At 43.7% G+C, this 26450-nt stretch overlaps 1 protein-coding gene across 1 annotated transcript; it reads left to right on the top strand.

The window, feature by feature from the left end:
- The first annotated feature begins 80 nt into the window (after positions 1 to 80).
- Positions 81 to 24595, top strand: LOC139366551 (coiled-coil domain-containing protein 69-like). The gene is made up of 9 exons (XM_071104170.1): positions 81 to 264; positions 4900 to 4960; positions 9682 to 9866; positions 18499 to 18586; positions 19064 to 19137; positions 19275 to 19376; positions 21426 to 21545; positions 21827 to 21924; positions 22446 to 24595. The coding sequence occupies exons 1-9, from the start codon at positions 244 to 246 to the stop codon at positions 22612 to 22614; spliced, it is 918 nt and encodes a 305-aa protein (XP_070960271.1). The 5' UTR covers positions 81 to 243; the 3' UTR covers positions 22615 to 24595.
- The last annotated feature ends 1855 nt before the right edge of the window (positions 24596 to 26450 follow it).

Here is a 26450-nt window from a genome sequence, read left to right as displayed (position 1 = left end):
CACAATCCACTGACCTTTAAAACTGTTTCCCCTTCTCGAACGTGGGTATTTAGGTTTGTCCAGATTGTTTTAAAATCAGTGATTGTGGTTTTGAAAAATAACCGCCCATCTGGTAGATTTGAGTGAGTTGTTGTGAGTGAATTACACGGACTTCTTGAGAGACCCGACCACATCCCGGCGTTCAGAAGAGTTGGTAACTCTAGGAAAGGACTGGTAGGGGTGACGAGTGGACGCGGGGCAGGCATGGGTTGCAGCCACAGCAAGGTGTGTGGCGGAATTTGCAAAAAATATATGTTTTTATTCATATTTGTTGTGAAATCATCTAGGAAGTCAATTAGCGAACCAAGTGATGTTTTGTTATTGTAGCTGCCATTGTCGCACCGATTCCTGGCACAGTACGTGTTGATAACTTATTTTTTAAATAGATAAAGAAACTGTTTGTTAGTGTAGCCTAATTTCCCACGTGCATTAATCTCGTAGATTTTACAACCGAGATCACACATTCATTAACATCAATGTTTTTGAAACGCGTGATTTAGGCTATCAGTCAATTTGTGCAAAGTGTTCTACGTTTTTGAAACCGCTGAAAATAACTGAAGATATGGAGTCGATCCTCTGATACTGACTACCCCACGAGTTTGAAACCTACTTGTCAATTGTAGCGGTGCAGGGAACTCATCTGATGCGATTCTTCCCGAATTACTTATAAGAAGTTGCAGGTTGGCCAGACATTGACAGTCACCGATGATACAATGTATCAATGATCTCATCCTTCAGTGTCATTGTGTCATCATTACCAGTATATTGTACATTGTATTCATTCATTGATTGACACCCTGTAGCCTTGCGTAGTCATTGGATTACATCTGTCAACATGTCTACTTTCTGGTCATATGAGTTGTTGGGTTTTTCTACATGGTTCAGATTGTATTTATTTATTTCACCTTTATTTAACCAGGTAGGCAAGTTGAGAACAAGTTCTCATTTACAATTGCGACCAGGTCGTGTTTTCTATGACAACAACCAATAACTACAAACTGCACTGTTTGTGATGGAAAGGAAGTGACTTGAGGATATGGCAACTGTGATATTTAATATGCGACTAAATGTCGTTTTTAGGCTACAGTTAATTAATGTGCTAGTACTGCCTCTGACATTTACAACCAGTGGCACAGGTTTATATTACATCCAGAAATGATCCCCCAGATTTGTTCCATCCAGAAATGATACCCCAGATTTGTTCCATCCAGAAATGATACCCCAGATTTGTTCCATCCAGAAATGATACCCCAGATTTGTTCCATCCAGAAATGATACCCCAGATTTGTTCCATCCAGAAATGATACCCCAGATTTGTACCACTTCCCGGAGGCATAGAGGAGGTAGACCTAGATAAATCGTTGAGTTGAAGGGGATATCATTTCAATGTGTCTGTTTGCCAGATGAGTGAGACCACTTACAGTTTAAAAGCAGAGGGAATTATTTGATTGTTTAGCCAATATTCTATGTGAGTGGATTCCTTCATTTTATCAATGGTCCCTGGTGGTGCTTGATATAAACACCTAACTCTCCTTGAGATTGAAAATCTGTTTCTCCTCCACAAAGTAAGCATGACCTTAGAGGTACTGCAAGCCACTGGCAAGCTGTATGGCAGATCACAAAACCATCTGTTTGGCTGGTTGACGTAAGCAACTGGAGAAGTGTGAAGTTCTGCTAGAGAGGGCCTGGAGAGAGAGAGACACACACACACACACACATCAATATGGCTCCATATGGACCATGATGAAAATGCCACATGAAGAGACTCAGCCAAGTGTTAATGAAATCTCAAGGAACATTTGTTTCTCTGCTAGACTCAACCACAGTCTAAATTAAATATCCTTTAAAACTAAGTCTGAATGTCCTGTGTTGTATTGAAGATGTGGTTTTAGTTTTCTGAATTTCCTTTTGAGTTTAGGGGCTGTTTTTTGTTCTAGTTCTATCAGCCTGGGGTATATGTCTGTCTCCTATGTGTGGTCCTTTGACAGGACACATCTTTATTCTACACTCTCCTTGGAAAGTTTATTTCAACTCTTGTGAGAACATACCTGAACTAGATGTTTCTCACAAAACATTCAATCTTAACCTTGTACTCGGGGCCAGGAAGAACTTGTTAAACATTAGGAGTCCTGTGTAGGCTACAGTTTGCCATGGGGCTAGGATGTTCCCTGTGAGTTTAGTCAGTGAAGACATGCCTCCACGTTGCAGTTTCTCCTATGTTTAAAAAGACTGTGGAGACTGGCTCTCTGTCCCAAATGGTACCCTATTCCCTCTGTAGTGCACTACTTTGGGCACTGGTCTATGGGCCTTGGTCAAAAGTAGTGCACTATATAGGGAATGGGGTGCCGTTTGGGATGTGCATACTGAGAAGGAAGTGAAGATGTGATTTATGGTCGTGTTAAAGAGAGCCTTTCCAGACCCTCTTCAACATTTGCTCCTGGACTTGTGTACTTAAGATCCTTTACTGGGACTTAAAGAAGGTAATCAAACAAACCTCAGGCTGTACTGGTCTCTACATAGTCTTCCAGGAGTCACTTGTCTTATTGGAATATTAGATATTATAGTATTTTATTGGGCTTGTGTCCCATATGACACACACTTCCTGTTGTTGTGAACTCCCTATGAGACCAGGGTCCATAGGGCTCTAGTAAAAAGTAGTGCACTATGTAGGGAATAGGGTGCCATAGGGCTCTGGTCAAAAGTAGTGCACTATGTAGGGAATAGGGTGCCATAGGGCTCTGGTCAAAAGTAGTGCACTATGTAGGGAATAGGGTGCCATAGGGCTCTGGTCAAAAGTAGTGCACTATGTAGGGAATAGGGTGCCATTTGGGACACACTTACACTGTTTTCCAGGCACAAATAAAACAGGTACGCCATGTTTGGCGTGTTGGTATGTGTTTCTACAGCGTTAGTGGTGGTGGAATAACGTTGTGTTATACCAGAAGGTGGCCGGTCTCCATGGACCGCCATACTGTATTGTGGCAGGTAGCCTAGCGGTTAGTACGTTGGCCCAGTAACCGAAAAGTCACTGTTTTGAATGCCTGAGCTGTAAAAGTGAAAAATCTTTCTGTGCCTTTAACTCTAATTCGCTCCAGCGCACCTATCATACTACTATGACTGACCCTGTAAAACAACACCTATCATACTACTATGACTGACCCTGTAAAACAACACCTATCACACTACTATGACTGACCCTGTAAAACAACACCTATCATACTACTATGACTGACCCTGTACAACAACACCTATCATACTACTATGACTGACCCTGTAAAACAACACCTATCATACTACTATGACTGACCCTGTAAAACAACACCTATCACACTACTATGACTGACCCTGTAAAACAACACCTATCATACTACTATGACTGACCCTGTAAAACAACACCTATCATACTACTATGACTGACCCTGTAAAACAACACCTATCATACTGCTATGACTGACCCTGTAAAACAACACCTATCATACTACTATGACTGACCCTGTACAACAACACCTATCATACTACTATGACTGACCCTGTAAAACAACACCTATCATACTACTATGACTGACCCTGTAAAACAACACCACATCATACTACTCTGACTGACCCTGTAAAACAACACCACATCATACTACTCTGACTGACCCTGTACAACACCATATCATACTACTCTGACTGACCCTGTACAACACCACATCATACTACTCTGACTGACCCTGTACAACACCACATCATACTACTCTGACTGACCCTGTACAACACCACATCATACTACTCTGACTGACCCTGTACAACAACACTTATCTGCTGTTTGTGACAATACAACTTTTTTTTTGTTTTACAGTCTACACAGACTTAATACTTCATACTTGAGGACCGGACACAAGGACCGGATCTGGTTTAGGACCGGATTTAGTCTTGTCAGGAACCTTGGTATTGTTTGACAGTTTAGGAATAGTTTGGTATATAGAGTAGTGACCTATGCTAGAATTGCCCTACTTACAAAACCAGTTATGATTGACCTGACTCCTTAGTGTAATAATCTATGCTCACCTAGTATAGGTTATTCTACAACAGCATAATGTATCTTTTTATTTATTTTTTATTTGTTTTACCTTTATTTAACTAGGCAAGTCAGTTAAGAACAAATTATTATTTTCAATGACGGCCTAGGAACAACTAGGGCTAACTTCCTTGTTCAGGGGCAGAACGACAGATTTGTACCTTGTCAGCTTGGGGGTTTGAACTTGCAACCTTCCGGTTACTAGTCCAACTCTCTAACCACTAGGCTACCCTGCCGCCCCATCTAATGCAGAAATGTTTATTAAGGCTCCATAAGTACTGGTATGATCAGTTTGAAGTAAAGCAGTGTAACACATTGTACAAATAGTATGAACACTGTAGCATGGACATGTTTATATAACTTTTGAACAAACAAATTATTAATTTAATTAGATTAATTTCCAGTCATGTGGGTACGAATCACTCCCAGTCAGAGAGCAATATGGGTCAAGCACCCATCAGAAGCTTTACATAAGCTCCTACCTACCCTGCTTTAGTTTACAAAGTTATGGTTTCCCTGGTAACTTCAAAACATCTCATAGTGTTGAGGTATTCTCAGTACTTTGGTGTATCTGTAATATGTTGAGATATAGTCATAATGTATTCCTACATCAGACCCCACGCTTTTCTCCTTGTAGAAGAAAAACAAAGTGAAATGGGGTGCGAACTGTCTTTAGGTATTTTGTGTACCATAATCCCCTCCAATTTACCCAGATATGGTTAAATAAGACCATGTTTAATATTGTGGGAACTAGACCCGTGTTGATCAATGACAACATTGTCTTTTCTGTATATTTTTAGAGGAAAAACAAAGCGAAGGAGGAGAAAACGGTGAAGGAAGTCAACAACCATCAAGATGGAGGTGAGTGGTGTGGTTTCCTGTAGTGTTGTAGGTCAACAACCATCAAGATGGAGTGGGTGAGTGGTGTGGTTTCCTGTAGTGTTGTAGGTCAACAACCATCAAGATGGAGTGGGTGAGTGGTGTGGTTTCCTGTAGTGTTGTAGAAGGTCAACAACCATCAAGATGGAGGTGAGTGGTGTGGTTTCCTGTAGTGTTGTAGGTCAACAACCATCAAGATGGAGTGGGTGAGTGGTGTGGTTTCCTGTAGTGTTGTAGAAGGTCAACAACCATCAAGATGGAGGTGAGTGGTGTGGTTTCCTGTAGTGTTGTAGGTCAACAACCATCAAGATGGAGTGGGTGAGTGGTGTGGTTTCCTGTAGTGTTGTAGAAGGTCAACAACCATCAAGATGGAGGTGAGTGGTGTGGTTTCCTGTAGTGTTGTAGGTCAACAACCATCAAGATGGAGTGGGTGAGTGGTGTGGTTTCCTGTAGTGTTGTAGAAGGTCAACAACCATCAAGATGGAGGTGAGTGGTGTGGTTTCCTGTAGTGTTGTAGGTCAACAGCCATCAAGATGGAGTGGGTGAGTGGTGTGGTTTCCTGTAGTGTTGTAGAAGGTCAACAACCATCAAGATGGAGGTGAGTGGTGTGGTTTCCTGTAGTGTTGTAGAAGGTCAACAACCATCAAGATGGAGTGGGTGAGTGGTGTGGTTTCCTGTAGTGTTGTAGAAGGTCAACAGCCATCAAGATGGAGGTGAGTGGTGTGGTTTCCTGTAGTGTTGTAGAAGGTCAACAGCCATCAAGATGGAGGTGAGTGGTGTGGTTTCCTGTAGTGTTGTAGGTCAACAACCATCAAGATGGAGGTGAGTGGTGTGGTTTCCTGTAGTGTTGTAGAAGGTCAACAACCATCAAGATGGAGTGGGTGAGTGGTGTGGTTTCCTGTAGTGTTGTAGAAGGTCAACAGCCATCAAGATGGAGTGGGTGAGTGGTGTGGTTTCCTGTAGTGTTGTAAACTGACACTGACTCCTCTCCTTTATTACATCTGAGGGTTTTACACATCAATCTGCCTCTTGATGCATTATAAAATCTAGGCGCCCATACTGACGTGTCCTCTCTTTATTATTGGGCCCACTAATAACCAGTATATAATAACGGTCCTCCTGTATAGCTCCGTTGGCATTGGTATGGTGCTTGCAACTCCAGGATTGTGGGTTGGATTCATATTTGGGGACTCTTTTGTTAAATTCAGTCTGGTATGAGAAAGGTATTCACAGTCTGCGGAAAGCTGAGTATCTTGGCTATTGAGCTGTGCCTTAATCATTGGTGTGATTTGCTAATATATATGAGCATACAAATGTATAACGGCAGGCTGAGCCGAGGACCTCATTTCAAGATGGCTGCCGCCTACATTCCGGTTAGCGTTGTGAAGCATAAACTAAATAAACACGGAACACGTCGATACACACCGAAAGCGGTGACTCCGCAGATCATGACGATGTGTTATTCATCTGCCTGTGACCTACCGTTATTGATCACCAGCCCCGAGGGTCAAAATGTTTATTTCACACAACGTTTTCACCAAACATCTTACAATGTACGCTTCGATTAGGTCTGTGTTTGAGCTATAGTCATATGTAGGGGTATGAAGTTAATCCTTAGGTTGGTAGGAGCAAATCTAGTCTATTGCTAATGTTATTTGATGATGTATGATTTAGTGGCCACGGCGAACGTCCACCCACGGCGAACGTCCACCCACGGCGAACGTCCACCCAGTGTCTATCTTTGCGCATCAAAAATATGACGTTGTCTGCTTTACATCCCGTAGGCATCCATTACACACGGGATTGGCTACTATGGCACCTTGGCAATCTTGTAGCCACTGAGATAAGCTTTTCAGGGATATGCAGTTGACCTGGGTCGAATAAAGCAAGCTTATAACCTTTTTATGCGTAATGCGAACTATTGTTACCTGGCTCAGACACGGGACGCACCAATCACGCTCCACTACATTGTAAACATTTCATCGCTTTAACATAAAATATTGCTTCTCAAGGGGGGGGGGGGGGGTAAGAACTAAGAATACTGAAAAGGAAGCTAAAAAGAAAACCACTATGTAAGTATACCGACATAGACGCTTTGAATAAAATACTGGACGGACTCGGATCAGGGGAGCGATCTGGACAACAAGGATTTCGACTCGGCTGACAAAAAGATTGCTTTCTAGAAGGATTGGATCCACGTTTAGATCCGTAAGTAAATTATTTTCATGACTTGATAAAGCTTATATACTCAATGTATTTGTTTTTTATAAGTTGTCTGCTTTTTGGTCTTAGGATTTAGTTTACATAGGCCTATGTAACAAGTAATTTCAATGTTCTATAATTCCAAAGTAGTTATTGTCGATGTTTCATATTAGTTTGCTGTTCAAAGTTTCATCCTTGTAACTTTGGAGGCCACTAAACTTTCATGGCCATTGTTTATTTGTGGTTCTCGCCTCTTGCTTTGTCTCCAAAGTGTTACTGTTTGCAGTGAGTGTGTGCATGTGTGCTTCACACCTAATGTGAGTCACTGTACAAATTGAGTTTTTACTTTACAATAATGTTGTTTTTGTAAATGTAGTCAACTGTAATTCAGTTTGTCTTACAATAATATATCCCTTTTTTTAAATTCATCACAGGAGGATCCAGAGGATTTTGATGATGCTGTTTGGGGGCCACACCTCTCCAGCAAGCACCCCCGCAAACCCCCCCCCCCCCCCCCCCCCCCCCCCCCATCTTCTGTCAGAAATGCCAGTTTACTTTTTGTTTCCTGGCAAAGTGGGACTGCTTCAAAGACTATCACAACATGCACAAGCTACGGTGAAAGTGAAATCTAATCATCTACACCTGGGATGTAAAAACAAACACGAATGCCATTTGTAAGTTCAGCTTATTTATGTTTTTGCAAAACATTTTTAGTGAAGGACGTGTGTGTGTGTGTGTGTGTGTGTGTGTGACCAAGTTTGTTTGATAAACAACATTTAAAAAAGGTCTTATCTGTTGCTTTTTATATTGTTTTTGTGAACAGTTCATTTGTATGTGGGACCAATACATTAGATATGCCTAGGCTAAATGTTCAGGCACTTTTGGAGAGTGCCCCTGAAACCACCACAATGTTTGTGAGACGTTGGTATTGTAGAAATGTAGTTTTTATAGTGAACAATAGTAGTTAGTTACTAATCCAGTGTGCAAAAACAGTGCAGTTGTCAAATTCGGACACTTTCGGACACTTTTGAGAGGTTGAAAGGACACTTGATTGTACCCTGGACACCCCATAACACCACCACAATGTTTGAGTGAGGTTCATATGGTAGAAATGTTTTATACCGAACACATAGCATTTAGGAATTGCAAATATTTAATAGCACTGGAATGATCTAATTTACAGACATATGCCACTTTGGAGAGGTTTAGGGACACTTGGAAACGTCCCGTGACCACAACTGACACCACTTACTAGAACATCTGCCCATTTTGTTGTCAGGTCTATAAATTCCATTTTTATTTTTATGATATTGTTCACATGTTGTGGAAGCCATCTGATGTATTTCCTGCTCTGGGCATCAATAATTCACTTATAGCTTGTCAATGAAAGATGACTTTCAAAATAAAAATAAATTAAAACGCCGGTTATTTTTTGTGTGTGCTTGATCTTATGTATTCCGAACTACGTAACCCCCCCCCCCCCCATCTTCTGAGGAAATAATCTCCCAGATGTCGTCGTCTTTCCAAATATACCAAGTTTTGGCATGTCAGAATCATGTAATTACACATGAATAGCAGTTACTTGTGGCTTTGTCTATTTAGGCGGAAATCTACATTTTGCCTTTGCATTTGAAAGGTTAACTGATACACACTTTGCAATGATCCCGGTGGTTGAAATGATGTCCCTACACCCAGAAACTGGTTGGAATTACTCATTAAATTGACATCACAATGACCTAATTTCAACCAGTCAGTTTTGGATACTGAGATGGCCTTGTAAACACTGTCAACACTGTGCTGTCTGCATTAGAATACTCAACAGGTACTGTCTTGTGTACTCTGTTGTACTCGGAAGTGTTCTCTGTTGCCATGTAATTATGGGTCTCGGGATCATGCCTTCAACAACTGCCTACGTGAACAAGACTGTGTTAGCCTAGCCTGCTGAGCTAAAACCTAGGCATTAGCTAGTGGCGCTAGCACAAGTCTCCAGGTGAATCATCATTCGGAACGTGGTTCACCAAACTAGAGCATTACATGACTTCCTCAGAAGTTGGACCGCCCCCCCCCCCCCACCCCTACCCTCCCTACACATATCAGAGTAGCTAGGAGTATTTATAGGTGACAGATTGTATATTCTACTGGTGTTGTACTGAGTCTAGTCAGACCAGTAAATGTTACAGCTAGGTCTGGTTTGGTTCAAACCCTCTGTCCACTCACTGTGTGGAACATACTGTACAAGATAAATCTATTATGTAGACATGTAGGATAAGAAATCATGTCCGCTCTATTCACAACATTTCTATCTGAGCATTCCAGGAGGAAGTTCTGCCTTGATAACCACAGCACTTGGTCATATTCAGCTACATTGTAATGTAGCAGATGTAGGATTTTGCCATGAAAAAAAACAAGCATTTCTTATTGGACATGTCCAGGTAGTCCCTCCATGTTTCTGTTTTCTTCTGTTACCTACTGAATTACAACCCTGTTTTCCTCTCCTCCAGGTAAAGTCCCTCTGGAGGAGCTGAACGTTGGTCTAGAAACGGAGAAGCAGCTGGGTCAGTATGAGTGGCAGCTGAAGATCCTACGGGAGGTGCTGTCTGCCTCCGGGACCCAGGAGAGGGAGGAGCTACTAAAAGACCCAACCCAAGGAGAGCTCTGTGCCCTGGTCCACAACATCACTGAGAAGGTAGCTAACCCCATAGACGGCTCTGTGCCCTGGTCCACAACATCATTGAGAAGGTAGCTAACCCCATAGACGGCTCTGTGCCCTGGTCCACAACATCACTGAGAAGGTAGCTAACCCCATAGACTGCTCTGTGCCCTGGTCCACAACATCACTGAGGGTAGCTAACCCCATAGACTGCTCTGTGCCCTGGTCCACAACATCACTGAGAAGGTAGCTAACCCCATAGACTGCTCTGTGCCCTGGTCCACAACATCACTGAGAAGGTAGCTAACCCCATAGACTGCTCTGTGCCCTGGTCCACAACATCACTGAGAAGGTAACTAACCCCATAGACTGCTCTGTGCCCTGGTCCACAACATCACTGAGAAGGTAGCTAACCCCATAGACTGCTCTGTGCCCTGGTCCACAACATCACTGAGAAGGTAACTAACCCCATAGACTGCTCTGTGCCCTAGTCCACAACATCACTGAGAAGGTAACTAACCCCATAGACTGCTCTGTGCCCTGGTCCACAACATCACTGAGAAGGTAACGTGCCTTCGGAAAGTATTCAGACCCCTTGACTTTTCACAATTTTGTTACAGCATTATTCTACACACACTACTCAATAATGAGAGCGAAAACAGCTGTATTAAAAATCTGATACCTTATTTACAAAAGTATTCAGACCCTTGCTATGAGACACGAACTTGAGGTAATGTGCATCCTGTTTCCATTGATCATCCTTGAGCTGTTTCTACAACTTGATTGGAGAACACCTGTGGTAAATTCAATTGATTGGACATGATTTGGAAAGGTCCCACAGATGACAGTGCATGTCAGAGAAAAAAACCAAGCCATGAGGTCGAAGGTCCGTAGAGCTCCGAGAAAGGATTGTGTCGAGGCACAGATCTGGGGAAGGGTACCAAAACATTTCTACAGCGTTGAACACCGTGGCCTCTCATTCTTAAATGGAAGAAGTTTGGAACCACCAATACTCTTCCTAGAGCTGGCCGCCCGGCAAAACTGAGCAATCGGGGAGTGCCTTGGTCAGGGAGGTGACCATGGTCATTCTGACAGAGCTCTACAGTTCCTCTGTGGAGATGGTTGTCCTTCTGGAAGGTTCTCCCATCTCAGCAGCTCTCCACCAATCAGGCCTTTCTGGTAGAGTGGCCAGACGGAAGTCACTCTTCGGTAACAGGCACGTGATATCTCACTTGGAGTTTGCCAAAAGGCACCTAAAGACTCTCGGACCATGAGAAACAAGATTCTCTGTTCTGCTGTGGGGCTGTTTTTCAGCGGCGAGTAGCTTCGGGACAAGTCTCAATGTCCTTCAGTGGCCCGGACTTGAACCCGATTGAACAACTCTAGAGAGACCTGAAAATAGCTGTGAAGCAACGCTCCCCATCCAACCTGACAGAGCTTGAGAGGATCTACAGAGGAGAATGGGAGAAACTACCCAAATACAGGTGTGCCAACCCAAGCTTGTAGCGTCATACCCAAAAAGACTCAAGGCTGTAGTCACTGCCAAAGATGCTTCAACAAAGTGCTGAGTAAAGGGTCTGAATACTTCAGAAATGTGGTATTTCGGTTTTTATTTGTAATATACATTTCTAAAAACCTGTTTTTTTTTTCTTTGCAATTATGGCGTATTGTGTGTCAATTGATGAGACGGGGAAAAAAACTATTTAACCAATTTTAGGGCTGTTACCAAACAAAATCTGAATCCTTTCTGAAGGCACTGTAGGTGATCCAGGGAATTGAGCTCATAACATTAGACAGTTTAGTCATTTTAGCAGATGCTCTTATCCAGAGCGACATACAGGAGAATTTAGGGTTAAGTGCCTTGCTCAAGGGCGCATTGCCAGATTTTTCACCTAGTCAGCTTGGGGATTCGAATCAGCATCCTTTCTGTTACTGGCCCAACGGTCAGAAAATGTTGCTCTCGTCAATCTGCCGCCACAAGCGGCTGCCTAATCCTGCCTAATGAGCGGACCGGCCGTGCTTCTCCGTGATGCTGTGGTTCAGAGCACACTTAATGTAGTAGTGGATTTATGGTCTATGAAAAGTGGTTTAAAGAGTTACCTGTCCATCCTGGTTGCCCATCCTATCTATCTATTTGGTTAGAACAGACATGCATCATCTGTGGTCTAAGGCTCACCCCAATGTCGTGATCAGAGGTTTCACGTTTGTATCTATACATTTTTGACAAGATGATCATAGTGAAAAAGAAAATACTTCTGTGTTTCCTGCCAATAGGAAGGAAGTCCTGATGAAGTTGGGTATCTGATATTCAGAGCTTCAATAGGCTCACGATAAGTCCTGATGAAGTTGGGTATCTGATATTCAGAGCTTCAATAGGCTCACAATAAGTCCTGATGAAGTTGGGTGTCTGATATTCAGAGCTTCAATAGGCTCACGATAAGTCCTGATGAAGTTGGGTATCTGATATTCAGAGCTTCAATAGGCTCACGATAAGTCCTGATAAAGTTGGGTATCTGATATTCAGAGCTTCAATAGGCTCACGATAAGTCCTGATGAAGTTGGGTATCTGATATTCAGAGCTTCAATAGGCTCACGATAAGTCCTGATAAAGTTGGGTATCTGATATTCAGAGCTTCAATAGGATCACGATAAGTCCTGATGAAGTTGGGTATCTGATATTCAGAGCTTCAATAGGATCACGATAAGTCCTGATGAAGTTGGGTATCTGATATTCAGAGCTTCAATAGGCTCACGATAAGTCCTGATGAAGTTGGGTGTCTGATATTCAGAGCTTCAATAGGCTCACGATAAGTCCTGATGAAGTTGGGTATCTGATATTCAGAGCTTCAATAGGCTCACGATAAGTCCTGATAAAGTTGGGTATCTGATATTCAGAGCTTCAATAGGATCACGATAAGTCCTGATGAAGTTGGGTAGCTGATATTCAGAGCTTCAATAGGATCACGATAAGTCCTGATGAAGTTGGGTAGCTGATATTCAGAGCTTCAATAGGCTCACGATAAGTCCTGATGAAGTTGGGTAGCTGATATTCAGAGCTTCAATAGGATCACGATAAGTCCTGATAAAGTTGGGTATCTGATATTCAGAGCTTCAATAGGCTCACGATAAGTCCTGATAAAGTTGGGTAGCTGATATTCAGAGCTTCAATAGGATCACGATAAGTCCTGATAAAGTTGGGTATCTGATATTCAGAGCTTCAATAGGATCACGATAAGTCCTGATGAAGTTGGGTAGCTGATATTCAGAGCTTCAATAGGATCACGATAAGTCCTGATGAAGTTGGGTAGCTGATATTCAGAGCTTCAATAGGATCACGATAAGTCCTGATGAAGTTGGGTAGCTGATATTCAGAGCTTCAATAGGATCACGATAAGTCCTGATGAAGTTGGGTATCTGATATTCAGAGCTTCAATAGGATCACGATAAGTCCTGATGAAGTTGGGTAGCTGATATTCAGAGCTTCAATAGGATCACGATAAGTCCTGATGAAGTTGGGTAGCTGATATTCAGAGCTTCAATAGGATCACGATAAGTCCTGATGAAGTTGGGTAGCTGATATTCAGAGCTTCAATAGGATCACGATAAGTCCTGATGAAGTTGGGTATCTGATATTCAGAGCTTCAATAGGATCACGATAAGTCCTGATGAAGTTGGGTAGCTGATATTCAGAGCTTCAATAGGCTCACGATAAGTCCTGATGAAGTTGGGTAGCTGATATTCAGAGCTTCAATAGGATCACGATAAGTCCTGATAAAGTTGGGTATCTGATATTCAGAGCTTCAATAGGCTCACGATAAGTCCTGATAAAGTTGGGTAGCTGATATTCAGAGCTTCAATAGGATCACGATAAGTCCTGATAAAGTTGGGTATCTGATATTCAGAGCTTCAATAGGATCACGATAAGTCCTGATGAAGTTGGGTAGCTGATATTCAGAGCTTCAATAGGATCACGATAAGTCCTGATGAAGTTGGGTAGCTGATATTCAGAGCTTCAATAGGATCACGATAAGTCCTGATGAAGTTGGGTAGCTGATATTCAGAGCTTCAATAGGATCACGATAAGTCCTGATGAAGTTGGGTATCTGATATTCAGAGCTTCAATAGGATCACGATAAGTCCTGATGAAGTTGGGTAGCTGATATTCAGAGCTTCAATAGGATCACGATAAGTCCTGATGAAGTTGGGTAGCTGATATTCAGAGCTTCAATAGGATCACGATAAGTCCTGATGAAGTTGGGTAGCTGATATTCAGAGCTTCAATAGGATCACGATAAGTCCTGATGAAGTTGGGTATCTGATATTCAGAGCTTCAATAGGATCACGATAAGTCCTGATGAAGTTGGGTAGCTGATTTTCAGAGCTTAAATAGTCAAATCGATAAGTCACAGGAATCAGGACTAATAAAGCCAATGCAACGGCTTGTTTTACAAACGGTGGGCCTACCACATGGGTGGGCCTACCACATGGGTGGGTGTTTATAAAATGTAGTTTCGGGCAACACTGTAGGCTACACCTTGGTAAGCACGGACCGAAGCTAATGCTTCAACATCCAGAAAAGACACATTTTCAACATCCTGGAAACAAAATGTTGAAAACATCCTGGAAAATAATTCACCTTTCATTTAGAACCTAAATTGAACCTAACTTCAACGTCTGGAAAATGTTTTTTACCTGTCTTTTCAACGTCATTTTGCTTACTGGGACTATTCTAGTTTTGTGGCAGAACGGCAAGGACCACCGGCCCTGCTGAGAAGGTAGGTAGTAACTGCTAGCACCCCTAACCCTTAGCTCACTAGTGTTTCTTTTTACCTCCAGCCCTTCATATACCCTTTACCTTATACCTATACCGTGTACCATTTTACATTCACCATATACCGTATACTCAGCAAAAATAAATGTCCTCTCACTGTCAACTAAGTTTGTTTTCAGCAAACTTAACATGTGTAAATATTTGTATGAACATAACAAGATTCAACAACTGAGACATAAACTGAACAAGTTCCACAGACATGTGACTAACAGAAATGGAATAATGTGTCCCTGAACAAAGGGGGGGTCAAAATCAAAAGTAACGGTCTGTATCTGGTGCGGCCATCAGCTACATTAAGTACTGCAGTGCATCTCTTCCTCATGGACTGCAAATGAGGGAGGAGGATGTCTTCCCTGTAACGCACAGCATTGAGATTGCCTGCAATGACAACAAGCTCAGTCCGATGATGCTGTGACACCCCGCCCCAGAGCATGACGGACCCTCCACCTCTAAATCGATCCTGCTCCAGAGTACAAGCCTCGGTGTAACGCTCATTCCTTCGACGATAATCTCAAATCCGACCATCACCCCTGGTGAGACAAAATCACAACTTATCAGTGAAGAGCACTTTTTGCCATTCCTTTCTGGTCCAGCGATGGTGGGTTTGTGCCCTTAGGCGACGTTGTTGCCGGTGATGTCTGGTGAGGACCTGCCTTACAACAGGCCTACAAGCCCTCAGTCCAGCCTCTCTCAGCCTATTGCGGACAGTCTGAGCACTGATGGAGGGATTGTGCATTCCTGGTGTAACTCAGGTGTGATGTTCGGATGTACCGATCCTGTGCAGGTGTTACACGTGGTCTGCCACGGCGAGGATGATCAGCTGTCCGTCTTGTCTCCCTTTAGCGCTGTCTTAGGCATCTAATAGTATGGACATTGCAATTTATTGCAGTCCTCATGCCTCCTTACAGCATGCCTACAGCATCTTTCTTATGGTGTTTTTCAGAGTCAGTAGAAAGGCCTCTTTCGTGTCCTAAGTTTTCATAACTGTGACCTTAATTGCCTACCGTCTGTAAGCTGTTAGTGTCTTAACGACCGTTCCACAGGTGCATGTTCATTATTTGTTTATGGTTCATTGAACAAGCATGGGAAACAGTGTTTAAACCCTTTACAATGAAGATCTGTGAAGTTATTTGGATTTTTACGAATTATCTTTGAAAGACAGGGTCCTGAGAAATGGACGTTTTCTTTTTTTGCTGAGTTTATATACTTGTACCATTTTTAGACTGAACAAAAATATAAACGCAACATGCAACAATTTCTAAGATTTTACTGAGTTACAGTTTATATAAGGAAATCTGTCCATTTAAATGAATTGATTAGGCCCTAACACATGGATTTCATATAACTGGAATACAGATATGCATCTGTTGTCACAGATACCTTTAAAAAAAATTAAGGGGTGTGGATCAGAACCAGATGTGACCACCATTTGTCTCATGCAGCGTGACGTCTCCTTCGCATACAATTGATCAGGCTGTTGATTGTGGCCTGTGGAATGTTGTCCCACTCCTCTTCAATGGCTGTACGAAGTTGCTGGATTTTGGAGGGAACTGGAAGACGCGGTCGTACACATCGATCCAAAGCATCCCAAACATGCTCAGTGGGTGACATGTCTGAGTATACAGGCCATGGAACAACTGGGACATTTTCAGCTTCCAGGAATTGTATTATCATGCTGAAACATGAGGTGAAGGCAGCAGATGAATGGCATGACAATGGTCCTCAGAATCTCGTCACAGTATCTCTGTGCATTTAAATGGCCAACAATAAAATTGTGTTCGTTGTCCGTAGTTTATGCCTGCCCATACCATAACCCCACCGCCACCGCGGGACACTGTTCACAATGTTCACATCAGCAAACCACTCGCCCACACGATGCCAAACACATGGTCTGCAGTTGTGAGGCGGGCTAGACGTACTACAAAATTCTCTAAAACAATGTTGGAGGCGGCTTATGGTAGAGAAATTAACATTAAGTTCTCTGGCAACAGCTCTGGTGGACGTTCCTGTAATCAGCATGCCAATTGCGTGCTCCCGCAAAACATGAGACATCTGTGGCATTGTGTTGTGACAAAACTGCACATTTTAGTGGCCTTTTTATTGTCCCCGGCACAAGGTGCACCTGTGTAATGATCATGCTGTTTTTAATCAGCTTCTTGATATGCCACACCTGTTAGGTGGATGGATTATCTTGGCAAAGGATAAATGCTCACTAACTGGGATGTAAACAAATGTGTGCAAAATTTGAGAGAAAAGCTTTTTGTGCATATGGAAAATGTCTGGGATCTTTTATTTCAGCTCATGAAACGTGGGACCAACACTTGACATGTTGCGTTTTTGATATTTTTGTTCAGTGTACATTCACCATGTACCCTTTCCACGCTACTTTGCTGAGCAGAGCCTAGCCAACTGTACTGGGCTGGCCTGTTTATACAGTATATTCTCTAGTTGCCGGAACCGGGTTGGAGAGGACAATGTGAAAATAAAATATCCATTCCAACACAGTACAGTTGGAACAATAGTATGAAAAGGCCATTAGTAGTAATTAGTGTGAACCACATAGCCACTACTAAGGTATATGTGGACATCATTATTATTATTATTACTAAGCAGATCAGAAAAAGTATTTCTGCTCTTCCTGCAGGATTGCATTGTGATTTTGCATTTTAATTAGTTTCTTTTTGAATTGAGGTCTCGTAGTGGTTGTGTCCAAAATGGCACCCTATTCCCTATATAGTCTCTATGAGCCCTGGTAAAAACAGTGCACTACATAAGGAATAGGGTGCCATTTGGGACACTACCTATGTTTCCAGGATGTGCAGTTTCAAGTCGGCGCAAGCTGAAGGCAGAATAACCAGAGCAGCACAGTAACATGATGTCAAGTCATATATATTTTACAGCTGTCGGAGATAATAAACACATGCTTTTCCATGACACAATCTTTGCCTATTTGGTGTGTGTATTGTGACTACCTACAGCGGGTGCGATCGCCTGCAAAGTTCTCTGGCTATGGATTTGTAAACCTCCTGTCAACAGAGCAAGAGGGTGCCATTGCGGACACAACATCTCATAGGGCTCTGCTCAAAAGTAGCGCTCTAAGAAAGGGAATAGGGTTCAGTTTGGGATGCAGCCTAGACCTGTTTGGCTGCTTTGGGATCACAATACCTTTCCAGAAGGGGGGGGGGCAGTGATTTGTGCCAACATAGTTGACAAAGTAAGAATGAGAAGTCTTGGAAGGTTTATGGTGTATTGAGTGATTGGTTGATAGCAGCCAGTTGGATTGTTAAATGTTGTCTGTCCTCATATTGGCATGGTCTGGTTGAGCAGTGAGTTATGGCTGGCTCATCTGGTATTATACACCTGGCTCAACAGTGAGTTATGGCTGGCTCATCTGGTATTATACACCTGGCACAACAGTGAGTTATGGCTGGCTCATCTGGTATTATACACCTGGCTCAACAGTGAGTTATGGCTGGCTCATCTGGTATTATACACCTGGCACAACAGTGAGTTATGGCTGGCTCATCTGGTATTATACACCTGGCACAACAGTGAGTTATGGCTGGCTCATCTGGTATTATACACCTGGCACAACAGTGAGTTATGGTTGGCTCATCTGGTATTATACACCTGGCACAACATTGAGTTATGGCTGGCTCATCTGGTATTATACACCTGGCACAACATTGAGTTATGGCTGGCTCATCTGGTATTATACACTTGTTTATATAACAAAGATCTCACTGTTTATATTTGATATTCACTTTGTCTAGCTCCTATGACAAGTGTGGCTGTACATGGCTTCAACCCTGTCCTTGTGGTGTTGATCATCTCCAGGTGGAAACAGAGACAGCTGCTGACCTGACTGTTCTCTACGTGGAGAAGAGCCAGAGGATCGCAGAGCAGCACGAGAGACAGCTGGAAGGCAAGACTACAGCATGTGAAATAACTTCTGTACATCTAATTACCATATTGATTATTTTGTTTTGGAACTGCATTTTGTTTTCTATTTGTTCTAGAATGAGTAGTCATTGATGTTATTCTGTTGGTTCTAGAATGAGTAATCATTGACTGATGCTATTCTGTTGGTTCTAGAATGAGTAATCATTGACTGATGCTATTCTGTTGGTTCTAGAATGAGTAATCATTGACTGATGCTGTTCTGTTGGTTCTAGAATGAGTAATCATTGACTGATGCTATTCTGTTGGTTCTAGAATGAGTAATCATTGACTGATGCGATTCTGTTGGTTCTAGAATGAGTAGTCATTGACTGATGCGATTCTGTTGGTTCTAGAATGAGTAGTCATTGACTGATGCTATTCTGTTGGTTCTAGAATGAGTGATCATTGATGTTATTCCGGCCCGTGTAATTACATAATAAATCCCTATTATCCCCTACAGAATGGCAGATGATACAGAGTGATGAGACAAAACTACTAACAGAGACCCACCAGGCAGCTGAGAGAACGTTGAAGGTGTGTGTTTAGTTGTCTCTTTTTAACTTGATCAGTTTGTATCACCTGTTTTGATGTACTGTGGTCTATACAGTACCCCTTACCTTCTAACTGTGTACTAGGACGTACAGAACTGACCAGTGGGTTTTCTTTTAAAGGAGGAGGTAGAGGAGCTGACTACAGAGCTACACGTGTACAATCAGTTAAAGAAGAGAGTTGACCAGTCTACCTTCAAGAAGGACCTGCAGCGGAACATTCAGGTGTGTGTGTGTGCGCACACAGTGTGTTTGTTTCTGCGTGGCGTGTGCATGATCCTGTAACCAGTTCACTTAGTTGGACTGTTGCTTTAGACATCTGGTCTCCAGGTTTCATTAGTATGCTGTTAATGTTATACTCTTCCTCTCCTTCTCTCTCTTTTCCCCTCCCTTTCTCGCTCCCTCTTTACCCTCCCTCTCTCGCTCCCTCTTTACCCTCCCTCTCTCGCTCCCTCTTTACCCTCCCTCTCTCGCTCCCTCTTTACCCTCCCTCTCTCGCTCCCTCTTTACCCTCCCTCTCTCGCTCCCTCTTTACCCTCCCTCTCTCGCTCCCTCTTTACCCTCCCTCTCTCGCTCCCTCTTTACCCTCCCTCTCTCGCTCCCTCTTTACCCTCCCTCTCTCGCTCCCTCTTTACCCTCCCTCTCTCGCTCCCTCTTTACCCTCCCTCTCTCGCTCCCTCTTTACCCTCCCTCTCTCGCTCCCTCTTTACCCTCCCTCTCTCGCTCCCTCTTTACCCTCCGTCTCTCGCTCCCTCTTTACCCTCCCTCTCTCGCTCCCTCTTTACCCTCCGTCTCTCGCTCCCTCTTTACCCTCCCTCTCTCGCTCCCTCTTTACCCTCCCTCTCTCGCTCCCTCTTTACCCTCCCTCTCTCGCTCCCTCTTTACCCTCCCTCTCTCGCTCCCTCTTTACCCTCCGTCTCTCGCTCCCTCTTTACCCTCCCTCTCTCGCTCCCTCTTTACCCTCCGTCTCTCGCTCCCTCTTTACCCTCCCTCTCTCGCTCCCTCTTTACCCTCCGTCTCTCGCTCCCTCTTTACCCTCCCTCTCTCGCTCCCTCTTTACCCTCCCTCTCTCGCTCCCTCTTTACCCTCCCTCTCTCGCTCCCTCTTTACCCCCTCTCTCTCGCTCCCTCTTTACCCTCCCTCTCTCGCTCCCTCTTTACCCTCCGTCTCTCGCTCCCTCTTTACCCTCCCTCTCTCGCTCCCTCTTTACCCTCCCTCTCTCGCTCCCTCTTTACCCTCCGTCTCTCGCTCCCTCTTTACCCTCCCGTCTCTCGCTCCCTCTTTACCCTCCCTCTCTCGCTCCCTCTTTACCCTCCCTCTCTCGCTCCCTCTTTACCCCCTCCCTCTCTCGCTCCCTCTTTACCCTCCCTCTCTCGCTCCCTCTTTACCCTCCCTCTCTCGCTCCCTCTTTACCCTCCCTCTCTCGCTCCCTCTTTACCCTCCCTCTCTCGCTCCCTCTTTACCCTCCCTCTCTCGCTCCCTCTTTACCCTCCCTCTCTCGCTCCCTCTTTACCCTCCCTCTCTCGCTCCCTCTTTACCCTCCCTCTCTCGCTCCCTCTTTACCCTCCCTCTCTCGCTCCCTCTTTACCCTCCCTCTCTCGCTCCCTCTTTACCCTCCCTCTCTCGCTCCCTCTTTACCCTCCCTCTCTCGCTCCCTCTTTACCCTCCCTCTCTCGCTCCCTCTTTACCCTCCCTCTCTCGCTCCCTCTTTACCCTCCCTCTCTCGCTCCCTCTTTACCCTCCCTCTCTCGCTCCCTCTTTACCCTCCCTCTCTCGCTCCCTCTTTACCCTCCCTCTCTCGCTCCCTCTTTACCCTCCCTCTCTCGCTCCCTCTTTACCCTCCCTCTCTCGCTCCCTCTTTACCCTCCCTCTCTCGCTCCCTCTTTACCCTCCCTCTCTCGCTCCCTCTTTACCCTCCCTCTCTCGCTCCCTCTTTACCCTCCCTCTCTCGCTCCCTCTTTACCCTCCGTCTCTCGCTCCCTCTTTACCCTCCCTCTCTCGCTCCCCTCCCTCTCTCGCTCCCTCTTTACCCTCCCTCTCTCGCTCCCTCTTTACCCTCCCTCTCTCGCTCCCTCTTTACCCTCCCTCTCTCGCTCCCTCTTTACCCTCCGTCTCTCGCTCCCTCTTTACCCTCCCTCTCTCGCTCCCTCTTTACCCTCCCTCTCTCGCTCCCTCTTTACCCTCCGTCTCTCGCTCCCTCTTTACCCTCCGTCTCTCGCTCCCTCTTTACCCTCCCTCTCTCGCTCCCTCTTTACCCTCCCTTTCTTTCTCTAGGCCCACGGCAGTCCTGGGCCATTCTGGGAGCGGGAGCAGGAGAGTCTGCTGTTTGTCATTGAGATGAAGAGTGAACGCATTCAGGCGCAGGGGAACAAACTGCTACAGATGCAGGTTCTGGTAGGGAACTGGGACATGGACTGGCCGACAGACTAGTCCAGGCAACTGACTCTTTGAGATTTCTGCTATAGTCTAATTCAAGTCATTCTTTATTTAAACTGCATAATCTCAGTCTCAATACACTTTACGAAAGGAAATCAAACAGAAACAAGAAATCTGTGCTCTGCGTTGCCAAAAAATACTCTGGGTTATAGTTTCACAAAGTCTATGAATGTCAACATGTTGTCTTCACCATCCTGATTGGGTCCTTACTTTTTTCTTTGTTTTTTCTACCCTGACAGGTGGAGAAGAATCTGTCTCTAGAAGACCAGGTCATAAATGTTCTACAGAACAATGAGGACCTGAGGGTTCGTATCGACAACCATCAAAGCCTTCTACAGTAAGACCATATGATATCCACACCGTCTCTGTCTCTCTGTTTGGAACAGTCAGTTACCCTGGAGTTAATGTTGTTACCAGCAAGTCACATTGTAGAAGAATACATGGCAACAAGGCTGTAAATAGATTAACAAAGTTAACAAGTTCTGTTCAAGCAAACTCAAATGTAGGAAACGGCATTTACATAAGATGTGAATGTGGCGCCACCTGGTGGAGAAAGTGGAAAGGATATTTCATAGTGGAAGCAAGTTCTGGCAGTTTACAGTACTTGAGAGTGTAAAAGTAAAATTTCACCATCCAAACTTGTGTAGTTGATATAGATGAGTTTTTGGTGCTACTTCTACTTATGACAATGCATGTAGGATTTTGGTGAAGAATAGTCATTTGAGGTCAGCAAAAGATTGATTATAAAGTACTTTGCTTCAGATTTGTTTTATCAATGTCTTTCTGTCCTAAACTATCAATGTTGATAAATGTGTTATCTTCTAATATATATATCCTTCCCTGTGCTCCTGTCTGTAGGCAGCTCTCCAAGGAGCACCAGGACCTCCAAGGGGCGTTAGACAGGCAGGCAGGTCTCTGTCAGAGGCTCACCCAGGAGAAAGAGCAACTCATGTTTAAACTGAAGCACAGAGACTCCTGTCCTACCTTCCCATCCTTCCCCATAGTGTCTGAGATCTCCCCCAGCTGATTCGAACAGGACAGTCAGGGTTACCTCGATCTTAATCCTGTCTAGGGTTGTAAACATGGAGCCTGACTCTGGAAAATTTCCCAAAATTCTGAAAGTATTTCTTTCAGAATTCCCTGCTTGGAGGATTCTAAGAATCATGAAGGAATACGTAATGAATGATTCCTCCAACCTGAAATTCTTCCAAGTGGGATTTCTGAAAAAGCAGGGGCCGTTGGGAATGTTTCGGGACTTTTTTGCAACCCTAATCCTACTTTGACAACCAAAGTCCAGGTACCTTTACAAAGGGCTATAGTCACCTGTTTGATGGAACCTGATGCCAAATAATGTTTTAGTCCAGTTGTGTACCTGCTGTGCCTTACAATACATCATGTTTTCTATAGCAGTATGGTGCTCATACAAAAATGTTTTTTTGGGGTGGGGGGGTGGGCAGTGGGTAGTGGGTATAGCCATGCGCTGTTGGACTTAACTGACTCCTGCTGTACAACTGAGATTATTTTTCGACTGACATTCTCCTAGTTGTGTTACTGTTCAACTGAGAATATTCTAGGTGAATGTGACCGTGTTCACTTTGATGGTTTGACTTGCGGTTGTAGACAGAGATGTACAAACTTAGTAGCTACATTTATTTTTATTTGTATATATATATATATCTAGCTACCTGCCGAGACACTATGACGTCTATCAAAATGCAGTGTCAAGGTTTTACATCACTCGGTATGGAATAGACGTTACAGAATATAATGCAATTTAAACAGTTACTTTAGGTTGCCTTTGTATTGGGAGATGTTTATACTCTTGTTTTATAGAATATGGAAATTAGATTACTATGTTGGCAGTTGGATTTGTTTTGTTTTTTGCAGATGAGGACAATGCATATTTTTGTGACTTTTTTAAGTAACAAAGAAACAGAAGCAATTCTGTGTTTAAAATGTTTTTTTTTTTCTTCTGATGCACTAGCACTTTTAATCAGTATTTTACTAGTACTAAATGTGAGAGGTAGTGGATGTCATTTTTTTTTTGTTATTCTTGCGTTTACATTTAGTTGGTTTTACATTTTTTATTTGAATCATTTAGCTAACGCTCCTCTCTTCGAAGGTAGCGGATAGATCTAGAAGGAGAGAGGAAGTCACAATAAACAGTTGCATCTGAACCACTGGACTGCAAGTGTTTGTGTCAGTGTCTCCACTAGGGGGCAGGTTATGTGAAATGTAAATTGTGTTAATTAATTTGTTTAACTAGGCAAGTCGGTTAAGAACAAGTTCTAATTTACAATGACGGCCTACACCGGCCAAACCCGGATTACTCTGGGACAATTATCCTATGGGACTCCCAATCACGGCCGGTTGTGATACAGCCTGGTTTCGAACCAGGGTGTCTGTAGTGACACCTGTAACACTGAGATGCAGTGCCTTCGACCGCTGCGCCACACGAGAGTAAGGAGCTAGTGTTCATGGTTTTAACTTTTATATTCCATCTGACAAACAGGGAAGTCATATTCTCTAGCTGTATTATTTAGTGTGTATTCTCTTCCTATTTCTACCAAAAGGCTCTTCTCAGATAGATATATATCTATATATATATTAAATGCTTTTAGTGACAAGTAGCAAGCAGGTGGTTGTTTTTCCATACTGTGTGTAATTCACTGTGATAAACGCTAGGGGGCAGAACAGGACAGTTGGGTGGAAGGAGTTAATGAGTATCGCTTTGGCTGTGTCCTTTTCTGTTTTATCTTCTCTACTGTCGTCTTTTGATTTCTCCGGTATGTTTTCACTGAAAGAAAAAGGCCTTCATAATGAAATAATGAACATTATGTATTCGTCTAATCGATGTGAATGTGCAGCAAAGATGCTGACAATGTTTTTTTTTTTTTTTTTTGTGTGTTATGGTATACTTTATAATGTAGAAAAATGTTTGTAAGTAGTTTAGAAACTGTTAATAAACTATTAATTAGTTCATAACCTATACACTAATTTACCCTGCAGTCCACTCCCACTGTGTGTTATAATGAGGTGATTTGAAAAGGTGTTAGACATGACTAACAACAACCACTAAGGTGAAGCTGATTGACACATTCATTGGTGGCTTTTGCACCCTGGGGCTTGATTTCCCCCATCCCTTCCTGGTGCTTTGCTCGGGGCAGATGGGGAGCAGAGGAGGTGAAAGTGGGACCCCTCTCACCCCTACCTCTGTCTTGTTGCGGCCGGCAGCGGAACCGTTTGCTCAGCGGATGTAAAAAAAGAATCACTATGTCAATGGATGTTTGACAAGCCAGGACAATACCTGGTGGGGCTCCACGCTAACTGCAGGTCAAACCCCTGGCTGTGATGTCACCCAGTTCCCAGGGCATTTCACAGGACTGGAGGAACTGGGGAGGAACCGCCTTTCCGTGTTTACATCCCCAATGACACAGACTGCAGCATCATGTTACAACTTCCAGTCACAACGAGGAGCATGTCAACCCCACCTGCACACAGACACACACATGCAGCCTGATTAGCATGACAACTAACCCTAGACCGGAGGCTGAACCTGTGGAGGCTGCTGAACCTGTGGAGGCTGCTGAACCTGTGGAGGCTGCTGAACCTGTGGAGGCTGCTGACCCTGTGGAGGCTGCTGACCCTGTGGAGGCTGCTGACCCTGTGGAGGCTGCTGACCCTGTGGAGGCTGCTGACCCTGTGGAGGCTGCTGACCCTGTGGAGGAGGCTGACCCTGTGGAGGCTGCTGACCCTGTGGAGGAGGCTGACCCTGTGACCTGTTCTTTGTTACTTCCTCCTCACTTTCATTTTTTACTATTATATTTTTCCTATAAATTGTCTTTGTTTATTGTTTAGAGGTTAACAACATTTTAAAGTTATCACCAAGCCAAACGCCCACAATGCTTCCTGGTGAAACGGGCATCTCGACAGAGACCGTTAATATTTCCTGGGAGGTGGAGTACAAAGAGAGACGAGGAGCTGTGTCTGGTGTCATGACTGTGGTTTGAACACACCTGCATTGTCTTGGTCCCTCTGTGCGTTATTAGCTGTGTGAATTTAGTGCCATACCTGTCCCTGCCTCATCATCATTTGCTAATTGCTCAGAAATAAAAGCATATCCCCATATTCATTAACAGACGACTGAAAATAATGTTGCCATTACCTCTGCTCTGTGTCTTCGTGGCTGATTTAATAACGTGTGAAATACACTGCTTCTGGTGCCTTTATTTATTATAATTTCCATTATTTTATTACAGGAAACGATAACCCCTTAAATTACCAAGTGGGGAATTAAAAACCTCATGCACATTTCTGTAGGTTATTGCCAACTGCTATTTGTGGCAACTGAGGTGTTGTTCATCGCATTTGCTTAGAACAAAAAAGGTGAAAATTGCACCCTAGGGAAAACAGCTTTGAGGGAAAAGAAGGTGTAGTCACCCCCACCATCTCTCTCACTGTATTTTGCCTGTTCTCTACCCGCCTAGGGTATCTCTCTCTCACTGTATTCTGCCTGTTCTCTACCCGCCTAGGGTATCTCTCTCTCACTGTATTCTGCCTGTTCTCTACCCGCCTAGGGTATCTCTCTCTCACTGTATTCTGCCTGTTCTCTACCCGCCTAGGGTTTTAGTCGATTTTGGGGACATCCTACCAATTATTTTACCTTTATTTGTTTTAAATTCAGACAAAAATGCAACTCGGCAAGTAATTTTCTCCGTTCTCTCCAGTGTGTTTCATTTCAGGAATTAATGGCCAAAACGGACCGTGAAAAAAAAAACAGCACAAATTCATTAAAAGCAAATGATATACATTTGAGTTGTTTATGTTACGCTGTATACCCAGATATACCTCTGTGAGAAAAAC

The sequence above is a fragment of the Oncorhynchus clarkii genome, chromosome 14 (genome assembly GCF_045791955.1).
Source record: "Oncorhynchus clarkii lewisi isolate Uvic-CL-2024 chromosome 14, UVic_Ocla_1.0, whole genome shotgun sequence".
Classification (NCBI taxonomy): Eukaryota; Metazoa; Chordata; class Actinopteri; order Salmoniformes; family Salmonidae; genus Oncorhynchus; species Oncorhynchus clarkii.
This window is presented reverse-complemented; position numbering and strand designations above follow the sequence as displayed.